The 24003-nt window shown below is 28.4% G+C and overlaps 2 protein-coding genes and 1 long non-coding RNA gene across 3 annotated transcripts; 1 reads left to right on the top strand and 2 right to left on the bottom strand.

Annotated features, from left to right (window-relative positions):
• The first annotated feature begins 9020 nt into the window (after window positions 1–9020).
• LOC118644146 (cyclin-dependent kinase 10-like) lies at window positions 9021–13701 on the top strand. Its single transcript, XM_036288311.1, is given in 8 exon segments — window positions 9021–9203; window positions 9312–9463; window positions 9647–9758; window positions 9761–10249; window positions 11909–12205; window positions 12298–12348; window positions 12351–12430; window positions 13542–13701. Coding segments are annotated over 8 exon segments (1227 nt in total). The 5' UTR covers window positions 9021–9193; the 3' UTR covers window positions 13578–13701.
• On the bottom strand, window positions 13628–19234 carry LOC118646043 (ejaculatory bulb-specific protein 3-like). Its single transcript, XM_036288310.1, has 3 exons — window positions 19164–19234; window positions 17049–17523; window positions 13628–14170 (listed from the first exon to the last, which is right to left on the bottom strand). The coding sequence occupies exons 2-3, from the start codon at window positions 17353–17355 to the stop codon at window positions 13998–14000; spliced, it is 480 nt and encodes a 159-aa protein (XP_036144203.1). The 5' UTR covers window positions 17356–17523; window positions 19164–19234; the 3' UTR covers window positions 13628–13997.
• Window positions 19235–20058: 824 nt separating this feature from the next.
• LOC118646284 lies at window positions 20059–21904 on the bottom strand. The gene is made up of 2 exons (XR_004963831.1): window positions 21152–21904; window positions 20059–21008 (listed from the first exon to the last, which is right to left on the bottom strand). It is a non-coding gene; the product is annotated as an uncharacterized LOC118646284 (long non-coding RNA).
• Between the last annotated feature and the right edge of the window lie 2099 nt (window positions 21905–24003).

Genomic DNA, 24003 nt, shown 5'->3' with positions numbered 1-24003 from the left:
TAAATTAGGGAGTTTTTTGGGCCTTTCTCGATATATCTCGTACAACAAAAACAAAAAAGATAAAAAAAAAAAGTGTTTATACAAAAGTTTTACCCGTTATGTTATAAAGGCCTTCTATTTCAATACTTATGTTGTTTATTTATGGGTCCTTAAAAAAAACAAATTGTTTTTTTTATAAAACAAAGTTTGGTTTCTTTTTGTAAAATAAAAAAAACAATTTTTTTTGGAAAAAAATAAATAGACTTAGTAGATACTAGTTTTAAATAAAATGGTATTTAGGCCATATTTTTAACCCGACTGGTGTATAAAACCTTTTTTTTTTATATTTTGTTTTAGTTTACGAGGGGATATTCGAGTGAAAAACGCAAAAAAAAAAAAAAAATGTCTCAACTTTGGAAAAGGTGGCGTGCTTTCACCCTTCAAGCCCCGGGTGTGAAAGATTTGGAAACATCTATGATAATTATTTACCGTGGTACCCATGCCGAATATAAACACCTCGAATTGGGCCTTGGTGGAACGTAGACAGCATGGAACTGTGTGGAAAGGCAAAACCGGGGGGATCTACGCTAATATGGCGCACCTGTGTAGATGCCAACGCAAGACAGGGCAGGCCAAGAGACGTATAACGGGAGAGGAGGAGAACCAGGAGAAAAAGGAGACTAAACAGAAAGGAAGATGACACCAAGAGGGAGAGAAAGGAAGGAAAAAACAGGGGTAATACTGTAGAAGGATAGTTATAATTACGGTAGAAAATGGCGAGCTACATCAAGGCAGTGATTGAAAAAGGGGGGGAATGGTAAAAAAAAAAAATGTTTTCGAAAAAAAAGAACAACAGCGTTAGTGAACGTCGGGAAAAGGAAAGATTTAATGCTGGAAAACTTGGTGTAATAAACATTATTTTTTTTTTATTTTTGTTTAGTTTTACGAAGATAGAGTCGGGGGGGAAATCAGGTAAAAGATGGTCAAAAACCTTTGAAGGATTTATTAGATAAGTTTACTCCTCCAACCGTGTTGTATAAGCCCAAATGGGAAAAATTTTCTGAATTTTTAATCGAAACACTTGGGCATTAACTTTGTTAGGGGGTAAAATATCATTAATTTAGAAAAATGTTTTATTTTTGGTTTCAAACCCGGGGCTTGGAAGGGGTGGAAAGGCACGCGGGCAAAAGTTGAGGGGACAATTTTGTGGGCGTTTTTCTCGATGTAGGGTATTCTTCGTAAAACGTAAAAACAAAATATAAAAAAAATGTTTCGTACAAAAGTTTTACGACATGGAATACTTTCTATTCCACTATTCTATTTATTTTTCCCAAAATTTTTTTTGCAAAAGAAAAAAAATGTTTTTGAAAAAAACAAACAATAAACTTTTTTTAAGAAAAAATAAACTACATATTCGGTAACTAGGAGGTAACTTATAACTTGTAAAAACTTTTGTAATATAAAAAACATTTTTTATATTTCATTCTAGTTTTACGGAAAAGATTATACAAGAAAAAAAAGGCAAAAAAAAACTTAAATTTTTTTAAGAAATGGTTTTCAACCCTTTTTAAAATAACCGTTTTATAAAGCACAACCCAAACTTATAAAATTTTTCTAAACTTCATTTGGTATTACCCCCCCTTCTATTAATTATGCCCAAGTTTCATTTAATAAAAAAGTTCATTAAAATTTCAGAAATTTTTGGCGTTCGCGAAGTTTCCCTTGGTTGTAACAGTCGTATCTATCCCCGGGAAAGGAACGCTCTCGACCTCGCGCTTGTTGTTAACACAGCAGCGTGTAAAGTTTACAAGTGTTCCCAAAAAGACCCAGTGTACAGACCGTATATGTATTTCGTGACGATAAGAAATATGTATATTTTTGAGTTTTGTATTTTTCTTAATTGTTTTAATTATTTTTATGATGTTTTTACTTGAGTTGCAAGCATAATTTGCTTTTTTAAGTTTATAAAGGCAAATCACAATGGCTACTAGAACTTCAGAGCAGATTCGTTATTTTTTTCAAGAGCGGCAGACTCAGATATACGATATTATAATTTTTTTCAATTTTGATTATTTTCCATTATATCTGAATTTTTTAATATGTACTTTAATTTTTTATAATAAAAAAAAGATTTTGTGTAAAAAATTATTTTATTATATTCCCATTATCCCGAAAATCTTATTTTCAGTCATGCAAATAATTATACTTTTTGCAACCCACACATATAAAACAATTTTTTTCTGAAAAGTCATACCTAAATCTAAAAAACCTTAAAATATTTTTTCTTAATAATAATTTGTTATTAAGTTATGAATTTTTTTACAAAATTCCAATTTTTGTCAATCTCGAGATATTTAAAATGTTATTGTAAACAAACTTTTTAATGAATGACCAAAATAACTATTAAAATTTAAAATTTAGTTACTCAAAATTAGAAATTTTTTTCAGATTTTTTGCATGTATTTAACATTAAAAAAAAGAGGACAGGACAAAAAGGGTCAGTGTACAAACCGTGTTAGTGAAAATAAGTGTACAGATGGAGGGTTAGGTTAGGTTAGGTTAGGTTGTTGCCATAGTTGTCATCAGTGCCATGACAGCATGCGATTGCACGCGACAGCAATTTATGACATACATAACAATAATATAAGTATATTAAATAATCAGAAAATATTTTTATTATTTTATTTAATATTTGTAATACAAGTAATTATTAAAAATCAAATCTTTTAATTTAAATTGACAGGTTTATGAAATAAATAAGTGATCGATACAATATATACAAATGTATAAATAGTGTAGATATAAGTTAGATATAAGTTTATTAGTTAGATATAAGTTTTCTTGTACAATAAGTTCTTTGATATTTTTAGTGACAAAACTGTTTCTATTTTTTATACATTAGTACCATGACAAATGATTCAATTTTAGTTCCATTACAGATGAAAGTACATCTAGACCAATTTACTGGTAATTGTAATGTAGTACAAGCTATCAAATCTATAAATGAGAATTTAGGCTTATTTATACTGTTTCTTGTGCATTTTCTTCTTTGCACTGTTGTACTATTTCATGTACCATTTGTGTCTGTTTGTGAAGTAGTGTATTATCCACAGTAATTTCTGTCCATGAAAATTGTGACGATACGGTGCCTTTCCGCAACCTTGGTTATTTAAATATGACTGGAAAACAAAAATAGTTTTATCTATTTGTGTAGATAAGTATACAAAAATGATACAATAATTGTTTACTTACAACGCCGAGTATTTGTCCATCAGGACCTGTTAGTTCACGCTTCCACAATATATCTTGGGCCATAAAATGTTTTTCACACAGAGATTGTCCTGCCCGCACTATAGTTTTTTCTTCAAATTGCATCTTGCCATAATTTTCTTATATTTTCGTCCTTTGGCACAATAAAAAAATGTACTTTCTCTGAATTCGATTTATATCCGGAAGTACATCCCGGAGCTATGCAATGTGGCATGCTTCTCGTTTTACTAGTTTCTGTAAACGTTCACTATTTATCAAGATATATTATCACTATCACTTGCTATCACTATTTATCACTTGCGTGTGTTCACGCGTTGCACACACGCTGCAATAGGTTAGAGGGCTATGTTTACTACCAGCGCCCCTAGCGGATCTCGGACAATAAGGAGGTCACATTTTGCTTGAAAATATAAGCGAGTGCTAGAGGCCTGGTGAGAATAATGTATTGTAAATCACAAAAATAATAAACATTAAAGAAAAATCAAATTATGGTAGAATTAGCGACACTCGATAACAATTTTTTTCAATAATTTACAAAACTAGAAATATGCATTTTATATATATAATATTTTATAAAGGTTATGATTTTTTATTTAGTTACTCAATTATTAAATTATAAAAACCAAGGAAAATATCTGATTATATATAACAGCAATAAAAGTTAGTAACCAACAATTTCTACTATTTTAAATTTACTGCCTGATAATTTTATAAATTTGTCCATTGATGTATACTAATAAATTCATAAATAATAGTCCGTGCATAAAACAGTTTTTGAGAAAGAATTCTTGAAGAAATTTAGGAAAAATGTAGAAAAAATCGACGATTACACCTTTTTGGTCGCAATATTGAATCCACCATCTTAAAAATTGTGTATTGATCAAAAATGAACTGTGAATATCAATCCCATTTTCAGTAATAATAAGCCGTTAATTTTGTCCGTAATTTATGAATAATTGTGGAAAAAATACGATAATTCGTAAATTTTTCCAATTTAGCCGCCATTTTTCAATGAAAATGACAATTTTAACAAATTTTAAAAATGTATCCTTAAAGTACAAATATTTTGTGCACTGATGGTTGCGAAAGGGATTGGAATTTCATACTATTTCAATGTAAAAAAATTTTTTTTTATTTTTCACAATTTTTTGTATTTTTTTTTACTTAAAGCCCGCCATAAACTTTTTTGGACTATGTTTTCACGCAGTTTTACGACGGATTCTATCGATCATAAAATTTTCCGTAAAAATTGATACTTTTTAATTTTTTTATAGACCTTTAATGTTGCCAAATAAAGTCGCTGAAAAATTATATAAAAAATGCGCTTGGGGCGTTAATAGTTAATACCTACAATTTTTATTTAAACTTTTTGGATTCCATTTTTTGTTTACGAGTCACAAGCAAAAAACTGCTTTTTCCTCACTTCAACTCATAATTTTGTAATAACCCCCCAACTTTTTGCAAATGGCAAACGTACTTATCTTAATCTATGCACATTTATTGTACTTTATGCAATCAAGTGTGAGTCACAAATTTTTTCCCAAAAAAGTAATTCTACTAGACTATGTGGGCCAAACAAAGGAAAAATTAATCATCAAAATTAAAGAACATAAAAAGATATTAATAAAAAATGTGGTTCACCATTAATTATCTCTAATCATAGATTAGAACTGTCTCATAAGTTTTACTGGACATGTCAAAATTTTAGACAAACAAGTCTTAGCTAAAAAAGATTCATTTCCGAGATGTTACAAATCAAACAGCAAAAAATGAGCTTAAATATGTAAAATGATATAGAATTTCTACTAAAATCATATTTACAGATCTTAGACATTATTGCAATTATAGCCTTTACTCTGATCAGCTGTTGAAATTTTTACTCTTTGTTTTATTCTTAAGTCTTGTCCATTCCTTCCCTATTTTGTTCCCTACTTTATCCCCCCCTTCTTCTTTATCTCCTTGCTTTTACTTATTTTCTCACAACACTCATCACTCATGTTTGACTCTAAGAACAAATGTTGTTTCTTATTTAAATCGGAGTTAAAGACGTTCACTTTCCACCTATTAAACATACGTTTTAACTACAGCACAATCAGCATTAATTTTAATTAAGTGTTTCTCTATCTATTTTATAATTTATTTACATCAATACATACATAATACTAAGACATTGGTCATATTTATAGTCCATTTTCACATCACAAAGAATAGAATGCATAACAAACAAATTTTACCATCTTTGGCACCCATGTTTTTAAACTTTAACATCCATTACTGAACGTTATCCTATGGATGTTTGCTAATTATACCATTCATTTTAACTATTATTAAAAGAAATTATTACATGTCTACTTTGTCCCAACTTTAATTGTTACATTAATTATCCATGCTTTATGTTTGTATTTTAATGTTGATAATAAGCTGATGACAGATTGAAACGTTTATTTGTTAAAGTCATTTATATAATACATTGAATACAACATCCAATATTGGCTCATTTGCCTGGTTTTCTATTAGTTGATTTTATCATTAAGGCCTTACATAATATATTTAATTTTTCATTTAATTCATTCTTTTATTAAATTCGTTGTTAATAACTTCGTTGCTTACGTGAGTTTTGTTGACACCAGAAATTTCGTTATTTTCCAACTTTTCCTGATTAGAAAAATCTTCATTCGATATAATGTCGCAAACGACGTGTTTAAAGCTTTCCTCGATATTTTTTTCATCTTTTTGATCACGCATCACTTCTTCGAGCTTTTGAATATCTTTAGAGATATCCGATTTATCGTGATTTCTCTTATTGAAATCTTTCTTGCTCATGTAAACTTCTGTAAGATCAGCAACCGCCGGGAGGTCAATACATGCTATCACATGTGAGAATTAATAAGTTTTTTCAGTGAAACCAAAATAAGAATTGTATATAATGAAACAGAATCTGCTTTTATGGTTCTTCTTCTTCTTAAACGCACTAAAATATGAAATTATGAAGGAATATACTTTGTCCGATCACTCCGTTCCACGATTTGTTTCGTCACAGCTGACATGCCTAATGTCGTGTATTTACGCGCCCAATTTGACCAGTGCTACCAATTTAATAAATTTAAGTGCTATCGAGTCCGTGTAGGGGAGCGTTCCCACCACAGACTTCTATAATATACTAGACTGCGCTAACCTTGATTCCCTAGGCGAACCAGTATATAGGGTGTTTACGATAATGGCTACTGAGTAATTTTCTCTAGGACCGAAATATATGATAAGCACAACCATCTACTATCATCATGATTCGTGACAACTCAATGCTGTCCGGTATAGCCAAATCATCACGAGCAAGTTGCGAGTTCCGTGAGTTTGTAGCAGGTAACCTAAAAAGTACGACATAAATAATTTAATTATTACAATTAAAAATAATCTGTTTTTAATGTATGATAAGATTATTAACTTTAAAATAGTAATTATATGTAACACAATCATGTATTTTTAAAGTATTGTCTAAAGTAATATCAGAGATTATTTTATTTACAAATATTTATTTTGTCTATCAAGTTTCTATCATAACGGTATTATTTCAAAACCTAATATAATATTTTAATTAAACATTGATTCTCAATAAATGTTATTATTCATTATTAACTAACATATATATTAGAAAAGTCATCTTTTATTAAACGGATGGTGTTAACACTTTGAAACAAATGAGATAAATTATGTAAAATTACTAAATAAATCATTATTAATAATATTTTTTAGATTACAAGTAAAATAAAAATTTAAGTATAAATATTTTTCTTTCTTGTAACAACTGTTAATGATAAGTTGCATGGTGTTATCATTATTTTAAAAAATCATATATTTTTATGTATAAATATTATGCATGAATATTTCACTAATGTGAAACTAATAATAATGTTTACAATAAATTTTTTAAATTTGTAATACAAGTGCATAGTAAATTAAGATATACTGTAAACAGATATACGTTAGATATGCGTTAGATATACGTTATAATAGAAACTTGATAGACAAATTATAAATAAAATATTTGTAAATAAAATAATCTCTTTAATATTACTTTAGACAATACTTAAAAATACATGATTGTGTTATATAATTACTATTTTAATGAAGTTAATAATCTTACATACATTAAAAACAAATTATTTTTAATTGTAATAATCAAATTATTTATGTCGTACTTTTTAGGTTACCTGCTACAAACTCACGGAACTCGCAACTTGCTCGTGATGATTTGGCTATACCGGACAGCATTGAGTGTCACGAATCATGATGATAGTAGATGGTTGTGCTTATCATATATTTCGGTCCTAGAGAAAATTACTCGGATAGCCATTATCGTAAACACCCACTTTCGGTCTACATGAAACTAAGGCACTATAAAGTGAGTATTCTCACGTCCGCCATTTTTCTTCTAACTAGCATGAAAAATTAGGTATGTTTTGTATATATATATACGTCAATATCTTTGGAAACACCAACTTTATGTGACAATGAAACGAAGACACGATATTTTATGATTTTGAGACTGTAAAGGTTATTGCGATGTATTATATATGTAAAACATTATGCTAGTTACTTGCTAGTTTGAAGAAAAATGGCGGACGTGAGAATACCTACTTTTTTAGTATTCTAATGAAACCATAGCAATTCCTTCTCCATGTATATATACTCCATGGTGGAAGAATAGAGCTGTTCTTTTTAGCTGTACTGCTACACTGGTGCAACAAGTTAAAGTAATGGTCTGGGGCCCGATTCTTGAAGTCATTCGCAAGAGAAATGTATACGCAAATACTCGCTCTAACAGAAAGTTGTAAGTTTATTGGTTAATAGCCATACGATAGCCAATAAATTTCTAACTTTTCTGTAAGAACAGAATTTGCGAATACGTTTCTCTTGCGAATAAATTCAAGAATAGAGCCCCTGGAGCTCGATTCTTGAATTCATTCGCAAGAAAACGTATGCGCAAATACCCGCTCTAACAGAAAAGTTGCAAGTTTATTGGTTAAAAAGCCATACAATAGCCAATAAATTTTCAACTTTTCTATAAGAACAGAATTTGCAATATGTTTCTCTTGCAAATGAATTCAAGAATCGAGCCCCTGTTCTTTCTAGCTGCACTGTTGCACTGGTGCAATAAGTTAGAATGAGAAAAAATATACTTGTCTTACTTTAACTTATTGCACCAGTGCAACAGTGCAGCTAGAAAGAACAGACCATTGGTTTGTTCGCGTCGCCATGCTCCGACATGCTCCTACTCACTCCAACGCATTCTAATAGGTTGGCGTCATCGGAATCAACGTATTGGAGTGCGTTGGGGTGAATAGGAGCATGTTGGGCATGTGACGCGAACAGACCCCATAAGATAAATATAGGTCTGTTCGCGTCACATGCCCCAACATGCTCCTATTCACCCCAATGCACTCCAATACGTTGATTCCGATGACGCCAACATATTAGAAAGCGTTGGAGTGAGTAGGAGCATGTCGGAGCATGGCGACTCGAACAAACCATATATTTTTTCTCATTCTAACTTACTGCACCAGTGCAGCAGTGCACCGAAAAAGAACAGACAAATGGTCTGTTCTTTCTAGCTGTACTGTTGCACTGGTGCAATAAGTTAGAATGAGAAAAAATATACTTGTCTTACTTTAACTTATTAACCAGTGCAACAGTGCAGCTAGAAAGAACAGACCAAAATGTATTCTTTCACCATGATATACTCAAAGGTCTGGCGACTCTGAATAACTCTGAACAGTCTGTGGTCTGATCTCTGATCTTCTAGTCTCCATTGGTCTCCATTGCTCCATGTTACCGGCGTTGTCAGAGTAGAGATTAGTAGTTTACTGCATTAGTGGTCTTTGCTTGTCTACTGTTTTTTACCGTTAATCATTAAATAATTGGTTTTTTGTGCCATTTAGTGGCTAAAATGACGAAAGGTAAGTATGTTTATGCGGCTTTTGATTTTTGAATCATCTAAGTACGAATAAAATAAATAGATCAATGTTTACATACAGTGTTCAATAATGAGTTGTCTTTTTTCTCAGACGAGAGTTTAGAAAAGAAGTCTGTGGAACATAATGACAGCGATAAGAAAGCGGTGTCCGATTCGGGGCCAGATCCCTCGGCTCCAATTACAAGGAAAGGAGTACTAACATCGTTCCTAACCAGCAAGGCTATGGAGATACCAGAGCAAGATATTGTACTAGATTTTACATAATTGTATTTAACTTATTTATTAATTTAATATTTAAATTAGAGTAATTTTTTACTAAAGAAATTTAAAATTTATATTCTAAATATATATATATATATATATCATGTATATAATATATATATATATATATATATATATATATATATATATGTTGGATTGTATTACAGCCTTGGAAAATGTAGATTTGTTTCTGAATTTGAAAAGCTGAATCGCATTGGAGAGGGTACTTATGGAATTGTGTATCGAGCCAGAGACACAAAAAATGATAAGGTTGTTGCATTAAGAAAGTGAGAATGGAGCATGAGAAAGATGGACTGCCAGTGAGCGGCCTCAGGGAAATTTCGGTTTTATTGTCTTGTCGACATGAGAACATTGTACATTTGAGAGAAGTTGTAGTAGGCAGAAGCTTAGAAAGCATATTTCTCGCAATGGAATATTGTGAGCAGGATCTGGCAAGTCTGCTAGACAATATGCAGGCGCCATTCTCGGAAAGCCAGGTCAAGTGCATAGTACTGCAAGTGTTAAAGGGCTTGCGTTATCTGCATCACAATTTCATTGTTCATAGAGACTTGAAAGTTTCAAATCTCCTTATGACTGATAAGGGTTGTGTGAAGATCGCCGATTTTGGATTGGCCAGGTGGTTTGGTTTACCTTTGAAGCCAATGACCCCTAGAGTAGTCACTCTATGGTATAGGGCACCTGAATTATTATTACAAGCTAAGACACAGACTACCTCGGTTGATATGTGGGCAGCTGGCTGCATATTGGGTGAGAAAATGATTCCAAAAATAGAGATTTTGCTAAAGGAGGGAAGGGAGTTATAAATAACCATTTGTTTTATTTAAATAATTTAATAAATATTTATGTGACAATTCTTGTCGGTATAAGTTTTTATGTAGAGTTTTAGGGCGCCTGCAGACTTCTGCATAACACAAAATGCATAATGCATAGAGAATCAATCAATCAGAGGTCTTTATTTTTATCCTGAGGAGGGAAATGGACGACTCTGATTGATTGATTTTCTTATGCGTTATGCAAAAGTTTGTGTGGGAGCCCTTACCATGCAATCATGTTATAAGCAGAATTTGTTTGGATACATAACAAGGATAATTAACAATTTACCAAAGAAGGAAAAGATTGTGGCTATGGAACTTGTAGGGAGATATGGAACACTACAAACACATTCTCAAAATTATTTTTATTTCAAATAAATAAAAAATTAATGATCTTTAGTGGATATCAGTATCATAAAAGTATTAGTACATAGTATTATACAAAAGTACCAAAAATGTAAAAAAATCTTTGACTGTTGCGACTTTGCGTATTGTAGGAGTATTATAAAAGAATTATAACAAACAATATTAGCTAATAAGTATTGTAAAAGTATAAGGACTTAAACTTGCAATACTCACAATTCATAATCCTAAATGCAGACAATAACTTTATATGTCAAATATTAAATTCAATTATTTTATTTGAAAATCATATTGAAGCCTTTTATGTTACACTAATTTCAAAAATTTATATTCAACATATTTTTTCTGATGTAAAGAACACATTTATAAAATTTTCCACTACTTATGTATTTTATCTTTTGACAATATTGAAATACAGCTTTTATGACAATATAATAAATACCAATGATCAGTAATCATGAATATCAATGGCCATGTTATAACATCTAAACAGTATGTAAAAAAGTAATTTAAACAGTTATCTCCAGAATTCAATATAATTATATGAGATATTGTGAATTTTATACCCCACATTTAGTTCATTTAGTTTAGAACCGCCTTCTCTGATCTTTTTTTATTTATTTATTATTTTAATATTTAACTTTTTACTTATTTTATTTACTATTATCTTAACATATTTATTTAACTTATAATAAATATATCTTTTTATAATTAAAAAATTTCAAGATTTTAATTATTGATATATCAATTATATTAATGTTTTAATATTATAATATTTATATCTTTATTATATTATTTTTAATATTTATAATTTTATCGCAATATAAAAAAGAGTTCTTTACAGAACCAAACAAATTCAAAAAGATAAGTTTTCAAGAAATAAAGAAACTTATCATTTTTCAAATTGTTTATTGTGTAAATATGATAATTTTCTCTAGATGTATAATAGGGTAAAAGACAAAGTTACATGGCTTTGATTAATATTTTGAAGATTTATTTAAAGAAAAAAATAAAAAACTTATCTTCTTGGACCTTATTTGGTTCTTATGGAAAGGAAAATACCAAAAATTGCCTATCTTATCAAAACCTTATTTGGTTTTTATAAGAAACTTTAATTATATTAACATATTATGTTCATTTATTGTTTATAATATTTATGAATATTTTAATATTTATAAATATATATTATATATATATATATATATCTTTGCAATACTGCTTGTGTTATCAGGAGAATTATTAGGACACAGACCTTTATTACCCGGCAGATCAGAAATTGCACAATTGGAGTTGATTGTCGATTTATTGGGTACACCTAGTGAAGCTATCTGGCCAGAATTTAATTCGTTACCGGCGCTGCAGAATTTTACACTTAAACAACAACCGTATAACAATTTGAAACAAAGATTTCCTTGGTTGAGTGCTGCTGGCCTTAGGTTATTAAATTTCTTATTCATGTATGATCCAAAGAAGAGAGCCACCGCCGAAGAATGTTTGCAAAGCAGCTACTTCAAAGAGGCTCCTTTACGTTAGTCATTTAAACTTTTTGATTAGTTCCAATAATAGACAGTGGTTGAAATCTAATTAATTAATATTAATTATTAATTTAATATGTTGCAGCGTGTGATCCAAAACTTATGCCTACTTTCCCACAACATAGAAACATGAAAAAGTGACTGCGCAGAAAGAAAATCGTGAACAAGAACCCACTATTACTGACCAAACTAATAATCTACCGGCGATTTCGGATCTTGTACGTTATCAAAGTACAATAAATGTGTGTGTGTGTGTGTGTGTGTGTGTGTGTGTGTGTGTGTGTGTGTGTGTGTGTGTGTGTGTGTGTACATACACATATATATATATGCTACTTATAAAAGTAAATCCCCAACTTGACGATTTAAAAAATTATGAAACTAGAAATTTATATATATATACATATATATACATATCTACAGGATATGTAATAAATTAACTTTTTTACTGTCCGAATTTATTGATGGAATAAAATTATCTATAAAAGTTGATTTATTTTTTCGGATTTTTAAAAAATTAAATACGTTTTGATAAATCTTTTAATTTATAAATTTTGTTAGAAAAAATAAATTTTTAAATAAAATTTTTTGTTTCCTTTTGTTAATGATTAATAAAAGAAAAACAAACAATAGGCCACTTTTCAGAGTAAATTCAGAATACCAAAAAAATAGTTTATTATATATTGGCAGGATTTTTTTGGTAAGTTAATAATTTTTTAAATTAAGTTAAAGTTAATAGTTAAAATTTGTTTAGCTACATTAAAAATTACATGAGCAAGAAACTAATGGCGAATTCGGTTGGATGCACCAGTGCGCACTGGTGCAATCCAACCGAATTTGCCATCAAATTAAATGTTGAATCAAGGTTCATTGAAGTTCAATTAAAAGTTTGTTTTGAGAGCATTATTTATATTAAATTAGAATATTCTAATTTTTTAAAGTTAGATTACTTTAAATAATAAAAAATTGTAATATGGAATATTAAATAAATTATTTTATTTATAAATTAAGTTTATATAAAATAACAAATTATGATGCAGGATACAAAGAAAAATGTTTAAATTATGTATTTTTAAAATAATTAAAATTAAAATTAATTTAAAGTTAGCTAAGTTATATTGAAAGTTATTACGTTTTAACTTTATTATTTAATTTTATAATTATTATCTAAGTCACATATATTAAGATACATGTGTATGCGTGCGCATGCGCGTGTGTGTTGTACTAAAGTTCCATAATTTTTGAAATTATTTGATTGGGGAATCTTTAGATTTATTTTTTATATAAAAATATATGTAAATTCTATATATTGCTTATGTTTGTGAATTTCAGCTTGGATCTTTAGTTAAGAAGAGACGTGTTGAATAAAAAAATGGGCTACTTAAGGAAAGAAATATCCTTGATATATTCGTTGGATACATTTTCTGATTGCGTTTTATGATTGACAACTGCGTGTATACTGATTGCCAAATACATTCTTTACAAACACTTACATAACAATAGCATTTTTTTATTTGGAAGAGATGATGACATGGGCGATGAATGATATATTACATAACTCGCACAGGTTTGCAAAAAAAGTGCTGATTTAATCAGTAAAATGAAACTTTTAACAAATTCTTTTATATTGACTGAATTTCAATTGATTGCGTCGTATTGTCCACAAATATTGTAAATTTAAATGATAAACAATTCACAATATTATATATTTAAATTACATCTTCCAATAATTTTTGTATAAAAAATTACTTTTTATGTAAAAGAAACGCATTAAAATGTTTCAAGAAATTACGATTTCTCGTATTGCTTTTTGTATTCGCCATTTGGATCGTATTTGGCGACGAGACGATCCCAATCCCTGGATCGTTTTGTTTTAAGATGATTTATCACTTTTTCCGCCATAACTTTCTGTTTATCATTACATTTGTTGCAGCCGCTTGACAAGGCATCCGGCACAGTCTCTATAAATAAAAATGTAAATAAAAACGCATTATTATTTTGATATTGATAAATTTATTAGCTAGAATTTATATTAGCTAAAATTTTCGATATATAGCACAGTGTATTCTATAATAAATATTGTATATAGCATTAAACATATTTTGTCAGCATTCTTCCAAAATTATCAAAAACTGTAAAATTACTTAAAAAAAGTAATATTCATAAATATTTAATTTTATTTAAATTTATTTAATTTTAATACAAAAGTAATATTATCTGATAAAAAGAATAACAGTTTTATAGAAATATTTTGCAGAAGTATAGCAAACGTTACTTTGGTGAAAATTTTTCTTAGAATTCCACACAACTTTTTAGAATGTTTATGTAAATTTTAAAATTTTTCACGATTTTCATATAACTATTTATTTATTTAAAAAAATTTAATTTTTCTGATTTTTTATATATATAATTTCAATGACAAATTTACTAGCTAAAACTTGAATTATTTTTAGATGTAATACAGTATAGTATTCTACAAATATTTTATGTAACAGTAAGCATATTTTTGTCAGAGCACTCCTATAAAATTAGTATTAAAACTTTAAAATAATTGAAAAAATAATCATAATATTTATTACAAGTATTAATATTTAGATTTAATTGTAATTGTACGAATAATATATTATTAGTGTAATAAAAAATGGCAGTGTTATAGAGAGATTCTTTATAAAGATTTATATGTTAGACATTCTGGTTTTTTTAAGAATTTCTTAGATAATTTTTCAGAATTTTTTTTCAATTTCTAAATAATTTTATAATTTTTTAAGAAAATTTTTCAAAGTTTTTATATACAGGGTGTCCTAAAACATGTGGGTCAACGCTCGTAAAAAGATAGAAAGGATTGAGATGAACATAAAAGCCCAATATTGTCTTGAGTTAGGTCCACCAATAATCGAGATATTAACGTATAGAATCTGCAAATAATCTAATTAATTTCTATCATAATTGTGAACAATAATTAATGAAAGCTTATAATACATTCACGATAGATTTTTTCTTCCGTGTTATGGGTCAAGCGGATCGAGTTCTTTCCTCGACACGCTCTCATTCGCATAATTTAAAAAATTAATACCTTAATTATTGGTGGACCTAACCAAAGACTTAACCCAAGACAATATTGGACTTTTATGTTCATTTCTATCCCTTTTTACGAGCGTTGATCCATGTTTTGGGATACTCTGTATATTAAAACACTTCAAAAATGTTGCAAAAAAGCCTACATCTTTACTGATATTTTTTAAATATACATAATTCTGAAATAGTCCTGAGCTTTTATTTTATAATTTCTATAATTTCCAAAGAAAATTTATAAAATTTGAAAAATTCAAGATATTTTTTTAGATTTATTACATGAACTTAAAATATAAAAAGTTATTAGAAATATAAGAACTTTATGATAATTGTAATAATAAATGTTACTTAATTTTTTTGTATTGCATTAAATAAAGAAAATTAATCTAATTTTAATTTATTTTTATTTAAATTATTTAAATTTAATGAATTTATTTTAATCCTCTGTAGATAATCTGAGTCTGTTTTGGCACAAGAACGTGCCAAACAATTTTATTCTCAAATTTCACTACTTAAATTTGAATTTTTATTTAATAAAAATTTTGACATTTAAGTTAACCAATTATTACACTAGAGAGATGTTATAATTTTGAATTTTGCTAGATTTTGTGAAAAGCTAAAATAGTAAAATATTTAGATAAAAAGAGATCCAGATTGTTTATAGAATAAAATATGATTATTTACAGGTTAGTATCATTTATATTAGTACGTGATTCCGTAAACATCATCTGTTAAATTATTAACATTTAAATATGACGGTATTGTATAATTAAATTTAATGCTGATGTTTATTAATCTTGAAGAACTTTTATCTTAAAAAATAAAATATAAAACTTTAACTTTATAAAAAATGTAAATTTATTTTATATATTATAATAACATACAAATACAATTAACAGTTTTAAACTTATGTAAATGTAATAACTTAAAGTTTACGTAAGTTTAACTCGATATATTTAAGAATTTAAAGGGCGTTAAAAAGACATCAATATAACAATATGAATATAAATATAATAAAGTTTATTTTGTAATTTTATATCATAAATATAATTTTATATTGTATATATATATATATATATATATATATATATATACGTACATGTATATAGGTACTATATGTATTATATTTATATTTAAACTTTATATATTTATATAATAACAAACATAAAATTTAAAATTCACGCATACACTATAGTGTAAACTTTTATTATAATAAAAGTTTACGTGAACACAATTTTATATAATAATATAAATACTTAAAGCTTATGTGAATTAAATAACATAACATTTACGTAAATTTTACATTCTACTGTTATGTAAATTCAAAAGCAAGTCCGGATGTAATACGCGCGAGAAAGTTCTCTGTGATAATTATGTAACGGAGAGAGTATATATTGAATTATAGCTTATACAATTACAACTACGTTTGTTCAATCCAATTGAATAATATGGGAAGAGAATTTCAAGCAAACGTCAAGTTTAATTCCAAGTGAAAAAATAACAGAATTTTAATATTTATTAACATTTAATTTATTTAAATAGATTCTAATTATACAAATTATACATCAATATTCTAATAAAAATAACAGTTTTATTACAATGATATACTATTCATATGTTTAAAAACAAATTTAAATAAATTAAATGTTAATAAATATTAAAATTATTTCTATTTTTTTTATAAAAATGTTCTTGCATATTATCGTAACTTTGCTTAAATTTGTTGATATATCCTATATTCTCGTTAATTTCTCCATTTTTACTTACTTCGCAGCTCGCGGCCTTCGGCAGTACAAGGCCCCTCGTCCATCAAGCATCGAATGTAATTGGTGAGGACACGATTATTCTGAAGAATCTTGTCCACATTCACGTCATCATATTTTCTGGTATACTTTTCCTCAGCAATGGCTAGAGCCACCAACAAGACTACTATAAGCAGAGAATATCTTTTCATCGTATAAATGAACCGTTTTACAATACGTAGAAGAAATCGATAGAATAAAGGGGAGAATAATAATTTCTTTTTCAGCTGACGAGATCCTACGGGCAAGAGTGAAAAACTAAGGCGATCCATCGACGGCGGCTAGCTTTTATACAATCGAGCGGAGGACGGAGACCGAATTGAACGGAGGGGCCTTGTCGCACACATCCCGAACATTTCAATTGCCTTCCAAGTATATACTGTAATCCGAAAACTCCTGCACTGCCAACATCTCGACAATCGATTTTATTTACCTGATATCTGTAATGAAAAAAAGTTAAAAAAAAACACGAAATAAAAATTACAAAGGAGAAATAACTTTGAATTATTTCAACACACACACACACACACACACACACACACACACACACACACACACACACACACACACACACACACACACACACACACACACACACACACACACACACACACACACACACACACACACACACACACACACACACACACACATATATATATAAATCATACTTATAATAGTAAAATATTATAAAATCCAAAGTATTAAAAATATTAGAAGAAAAATAAAAAGTATTGTTATATATATAATATTTTAACAGATTTATTAACATGTACACTAAAATATACTAAAATATATATACTAAGAAATAATAGAAATGTTTGAAAAGTAATGAAACAAAAACATAACAAATAACTTTTCTACTTAAATATTTGCAAGTTAATTATAATATAATTGTTTCACTTTACAAGTTATAATTACAAATGTATAAGTTTACAATATTTAAGACTTAAAAAGTTTTTTAAACTAGGATTATTTTTTTTTATTTATGACATTTACATTATTTTAATTTACTTGTATAATACTTTAAATATTGTAATTTTAATGAATAATTTTATTAAATGCGTTTAATGTAATTTTAAAACGTAGTAAATTTTTTATATTTTATATTAATTTTTTGTGCCTTAATTTTTTATATTAAAATTTTAATGAAATAATGCTGAAAAAAGCTTAATTGAAAAAATTTTCATATGCGATTTAATAATATTTCAATGTAATTCGTTACAATTTTATTCAAACATTTCCAAAGTTTCCAATCTGATCAAATTGCTTCAGTTAAGTAATTATTTTATTTAAATTTAATGTATGAATATTTGAACTGAAGCTTAAGTATATGCATTTAAATTCGATAATATTTTTACCTACTTCAGTTAAATATATATAATCATTACAGTTCAAAGTATTTATATATTATGTATGTAATTTAAATATTTGGACTAATGTAAATTAATCAAGTTGAAAAATTTAGTAAAGTTAAACATCTTTTTTCTTAATATATATTAATATATTATTTGAAATGATAATATCTGTACTGAAAAAAATTCTCAAAGCATTTGTCTTAATATTATTAAGAATTTTTCATATCTTAAATTTATGATATTTTCTAGAAAAAAAAACATCGTAAACTTTTCTGACACACATCACACACGCGCGCGCGCGCGCACACACACAGAGAGAGAGAGAGAGAAAGAGAGAGAAGGGGGAGCGGGAGAAATTCTAGACGAAATATAGAAGTAATATAGACTTTTCTGAAAAGTGTTTTAATTTGTAAAATTAGTAAAATTAAGGAATTTTCTAAAAAGTTAATATAAAATTAGGCAAAAACTCTACAAAATTATATGGAGAATTCCAAGGAAAATTGTTAGCAAGAATATCCGAGAAATATTTAAAACATTTACATAAATATCACTGAAAACAATTGATTTTTATCTGCAATATTTTATGTTTTCTTGATTCAGACGAAATTTATAACATAATTTTAAGAGTTATCATACAATTAATAATTGCAATAAAGTTTTAATTTTACTCGAACTGTAGAATCTTTAACGATATTTTAACATTTTTTATAAAGTATACTTACATATAAGCTTTTTGCGCATATTTTATAGTGCTAGAATTAATTATATCTAATTCCAAGTCAGAATGTGTGATTCGTTGAGTCTTTGACCCACTTTATTAACGAATTATAATAAAAAAAAATTCGATAAAAATCTATGTATAAATTCTCTTATTTATATTTTTGCCCAAATAAATTATAATATTTAAGTTTCATAACATGCTGATTTTATAAAATTTTGTCGCATGCTATTATAAAATACTAATTGTAATTTATTATTTTTGAAATAGGAACTTTGTACCACATTTATATTTGTATCACATTAAAGAATTATTATATATTTTTTTAATGCTTCATATTTGTGCACTGTGAAGTACATACAATACTATAATGCAAAATATGCCTTCAAGGATCATGAGGTAATAACGCATGAATGACGCAAGCTGTTGAAACATGTGACACATAAAGAGAAAGTGGTTTCAGTGAACCACCAATGAATCTATCAAGATTGACATATCTTTGTTATTAAAATTTCCAAATAATAACAATTTTCCAAATAAAAAAGTAAAAAAGCGTTCAAAGAATGATTTTTCATCGATTTAAGATTTTCTCCAAATACGAGAAAATATATTTTTTTATAAAATATGCAAAATATTTTTTACATAATCTATCTAAAATATTCTATTCAAAATAAAAATTTATTTATAATCTAAAACTTTTTCTTTATGTAAGCAATAATCTTCAATATAAAAATTGAAACGTATTGTTATAATTATATACAGGGTGTCTCAAAACATGTGGGTCAACGCTTGTAAAAAGGTAGAAGGAATCGAGATAAACATAAAAGTCCAATATTGTCATGCGTTAGGTCTTGGATTAGGTCCACCAATAATCGAGGTATTAATTTTTCAAATTGTGCGAATGAGAGCGCGCCGAAGAAAAAGCTTGATCTGCTCGAGCCATAACATGGAAGAAAAAATCTATCGTGAATGATACCCAGCAAGCAAAATGCTAGCAGCTTGCCGGCAATATATGCTAGCAAATTCGAGCATGATATCGCAGCAGATTTCAATCTGCTGCTTCCTCATTAAGCTTAGTTTCTAACAGCACATTATCAACAGAAAATATTGATAGAAATACAGCAAAAATCGAATATCATCTGCTACCATAACATGACAGCAAATTCATAGTAAATATCGAACACAATCTGACAAATTAAACTCTAAACGCAGAAAGACAGCAAAAACGAAGCATGAAATGCTATCACGCTGCGACACCAGAAATGCGGCGAAGATACAGCACGATGTGTCACATGAAGTACTGACAGCAAAAATGCAGCAGAAATCGAGCAGATGAGCCTGCCGTCATGACATGCCGGCGAAAACGCAGCAGATATAGAACGTGATCTGCTTTATCGGTTGTGACGGCAAAAACATAGCAGAAATCGAGCACCAAGCTGTCGTCACAAGTAATCGGAAAAATATAGCAAAAATTTAACACGATATGACGTATTATTAATAATTTTTAATTAGTAAAATAAATAATTAATGTATGCAATGTATATATGTTTATTAATATTATTATTACATTTAATTTACATTATATAATTTTATAAATTTGATGATATTTAATTTACATATACATTACGAATTATATATTTTATGATTATATACTTAAATTTAAATGTGGCGTTTTCGACTGACTGCAGAGAGTTAATTAAACCCAAGATGATATCACATGCAAGAACCGTTCAATTTGAACTTTTTTTTATATGAAGGTGGAAATCTTTGAGAAGACTTCTGGGAGGATCAGGTCCGGGAAGTGTGGGATTCGACGGGAGACACGTCGGGCGATCAACCTTACTACCGCCTACTCACTAAAATCATCTATTATAGAGGATTCATGGCTCCTGCACACAGGACGCGGCAAAGCGGCATCGCGGTGGCCAATCTTGCTTTTTTATTAATACATATATTATGTATTATCAGAAAAGCAAGACGGTGATTGGCCACCGCGATGCCGCTTTGCCGCGTCCTGTGTGCAGAAGTCATTACACATCTGATGTAGCAAACTTGCGTTCTATACCTGCCGCGTTTTCGCCGTCATGTCATGACGGCAGGCTCTGCTCGATTTCTGCTGCATTTTTGCTGTCTATACTTCATGTGATACATCGTGCTGTATTTTCGCCAAGTTTCTGGTATCGCAGCGTGATAGCAAATGTGTCAAATTTCTAGCTACATTTTATTAATTTAATGTGACATCATGACATATCTGTTTTTTTTAATTTAATTTTTAGTGATATATTGTGTCAACACACAATGTCTAATTTTTGTTTTGTTAATGTCTTTAAATTTTGTTGTACTTTTGCTGCATTTTTGAGGGCACATTGTGATGCAAAGTCTACTCGATTTTTGTCGTGTTTCTGTTAATGTTAGTTGAAACGGCAAACTGTAATTGCTTGCTGTTCAACTTTTGCCAGCATAATATGTGTCAAAATTTTTCAGTTCGTGCTCTCGGCAAGTTTGGCTATCTGGATAAGCTTTCATTAATTTGCTGTTCACGATAGAATTACGATAGAAATTAATTATAGATTCTTTGCAGATTCCATACGTTAATATCTCGATTATTGGACCTAACCTAACCCAAGACATTGGACTTTTATGTTCATCTCGATCCCTTCTACCTTTTTACGAGTGTTGACCCACATTTGGGATACCCTGTATATTTTTTATTTAAAATGTAGATGATTAAAAAATCAAAGTATAAGAATAAGAAAAAAAAGATGCATGATTATATATAAAAAATATATAATTAATAATTTATAAAAAGTTTTATAGTTCCCAGACAACACGCTTGTCAGAATGAAAACTTTAAGAGAACTTTTTTAAGAAAACATTTAGATATCTTGGAAATGATGTCAAAATGGTAACATTTACCAGAGACGTCTACTAAGAGAAGTCTTTAACCCCTACAGCATGAAATATTGCTGCAACGTTGCAGAAATATTATTTTGCAAGATTGGAATATTGCAGAAAATATTGCTGCAATATTGCAGCAATATTCCTATGTCCGCTCCAAAACAATATTGTGCAATATGTCTGCAATATTTCTGCAATATTCCCCGTAAGATTTCTGTAATATTTCAGCAATATTGCTGCAATATTTCTTGTAAGATTGCTGTAATATTTCTGAAACGTTAATGCGCAATATGAAGGAAATGTTGCAGGTGGTTAAATTAATCAAATAATATGTAAGATGTGTATTATACGAAAAACGGAAAATGAATTTATTGTCATACCGTTACGGCACAATAATTAAAAAAATTATTAATTAAAAAAGTAAATAATTAAATTAACATACACCAACGGATATCGAATATTGTTCCATTCTAGATTTTAGTAAGCATTAAAATGAAGCAAGTCCAGAAAATGCCCATCCTGATCAATTTATATGCTAGAATTACACATGCATGTATGGTTCACACATGTTTAATTAATGTATTATATATATAAGTCAGAGTGAACATCTTCTGGACTTGCTTCACTCAATCTAGTATGGGACGCAACGCTGTCGTGATTACAGAATTTGTTGCACATCTATGTATCTTTTAGCTCTAATCTTACATAAAAATTTAAAATAAAAATATCCTGCTCTATTTTTTTATTTGTCCCTTAAAACTATGTAAAATATTACTTATTGTTAGTTCTAGATTAAGAAATACGGATTATACGGAAATAAATTTTGCACGGTTGCAATATAATATTGCCACAATATTGTGCAATATCTGTTAGGAAATATTACATTTGTAATATTGCTACAATATTGCACAACATCTGCTAAGAAATATTACATTTGTAATATTGCTGCAATATTGTGCAACATTTGCTAGGGAATATTATATTTGTAATATTGCTACAATATTTCTGCAATATTGGTTATATTATGCACTATTGCAATATTTCTGCAACGTTGCAACAATATTTCATGCTGTAGGGGAAGATATCTCATTGAAGAGTCTTACTTAAGTTTCTTGAAAATGTTATCCTTATGACATCAGTTAAATGATATCAGCTTGGTATCTCATAAAAGATATCACAATGCTGTCCGATTTTTGAACCGTCCATGCGCGTTGTAGTTGACTCATAAATTAGATAACATTATAATATCTTAAATGAGAAATCCATTTGATATTATTTAAAAATTATTATAAAGATAATGTTTTCAAAAATAACGGTTTGCCTACAATTACTGTGCACAAAAAATGTACAAAATCTAAATTTATCATGTACTAAACAAAAACAAAATAATAAAAACCATCTAATTAACCATTTGAACGCTTCAAACTATAATGCTAAAAATAGATCGCAATTTCCATCAAATTATTAAGGCTAAGGAAAAAGATAAATTTAACAATATGAAATTAATAAGTAAATAAATTAATGCTATTTATTTCTAATGTTTTGCAAAATTTAATTGCTTTTATAAAAAATAATATAATTGCGTCAGTTTGTAACATATTGGTATTATATGTATAAGACAATAACAAGTACCCATATCGATAAGTCAAATTGGCGTAGCAGATAGAGTACAAGGTTCGTCATCCTTAAGGTTCCGGGTTCAAACCTACCAGCGGCAAGTAAGAATAAAATAATTTAATTTAAATTTAATTAATCAATAAAAATTTGTCCTAAATTTAGTATGTTACTGTTGATAAAAATAATTTTTAAAAAATGAATTTTTATTTTATTTTTTTATCTTTAGTTGCAGTTTAAAAATATCTGATTTAAGAAACCTTTTAGATATCCGATTTAAGAAATTTTTTAGATATCCGATTAAGAAATTTTTTAGATATCCGATTTAAGAA

Source organism: Monomorium pharaonis, chromosome 6 (genome assembly GCF_013373865.1).
Source record: "Monomorium pharaonis isolate MP-MQ-018 chromosome 6, ASM1337386v2, whole genome shotgun sequence".
NCBI lineage: Eukaryota > Metazoa > Arthropoda > Insecta > Hymenoptera > Formicidae > Monomorium > Monomorium pharaonis.
Note: the sequence above shows the minus strand (reverse complement) of the source record. Positions and strands in the feature narration are given on the sequence as shown.

Coding starts and splice junctions, on each gene's coding strand:
- LOC118646043 (XM_036288310.1), bottom strand. CDS start 17,355: ATGGATCGCCTTAGTTTTTCACTCTTGCCCGTAGGATCTCGTCAGCTG. Junction 14,171..17,048: donor CGAAGGCCGCGAGCTGCGAA/GTAAGTAAAAAT, acceptor TTTTATTTATAG/AGACTGTGCCGGATGCCTTG.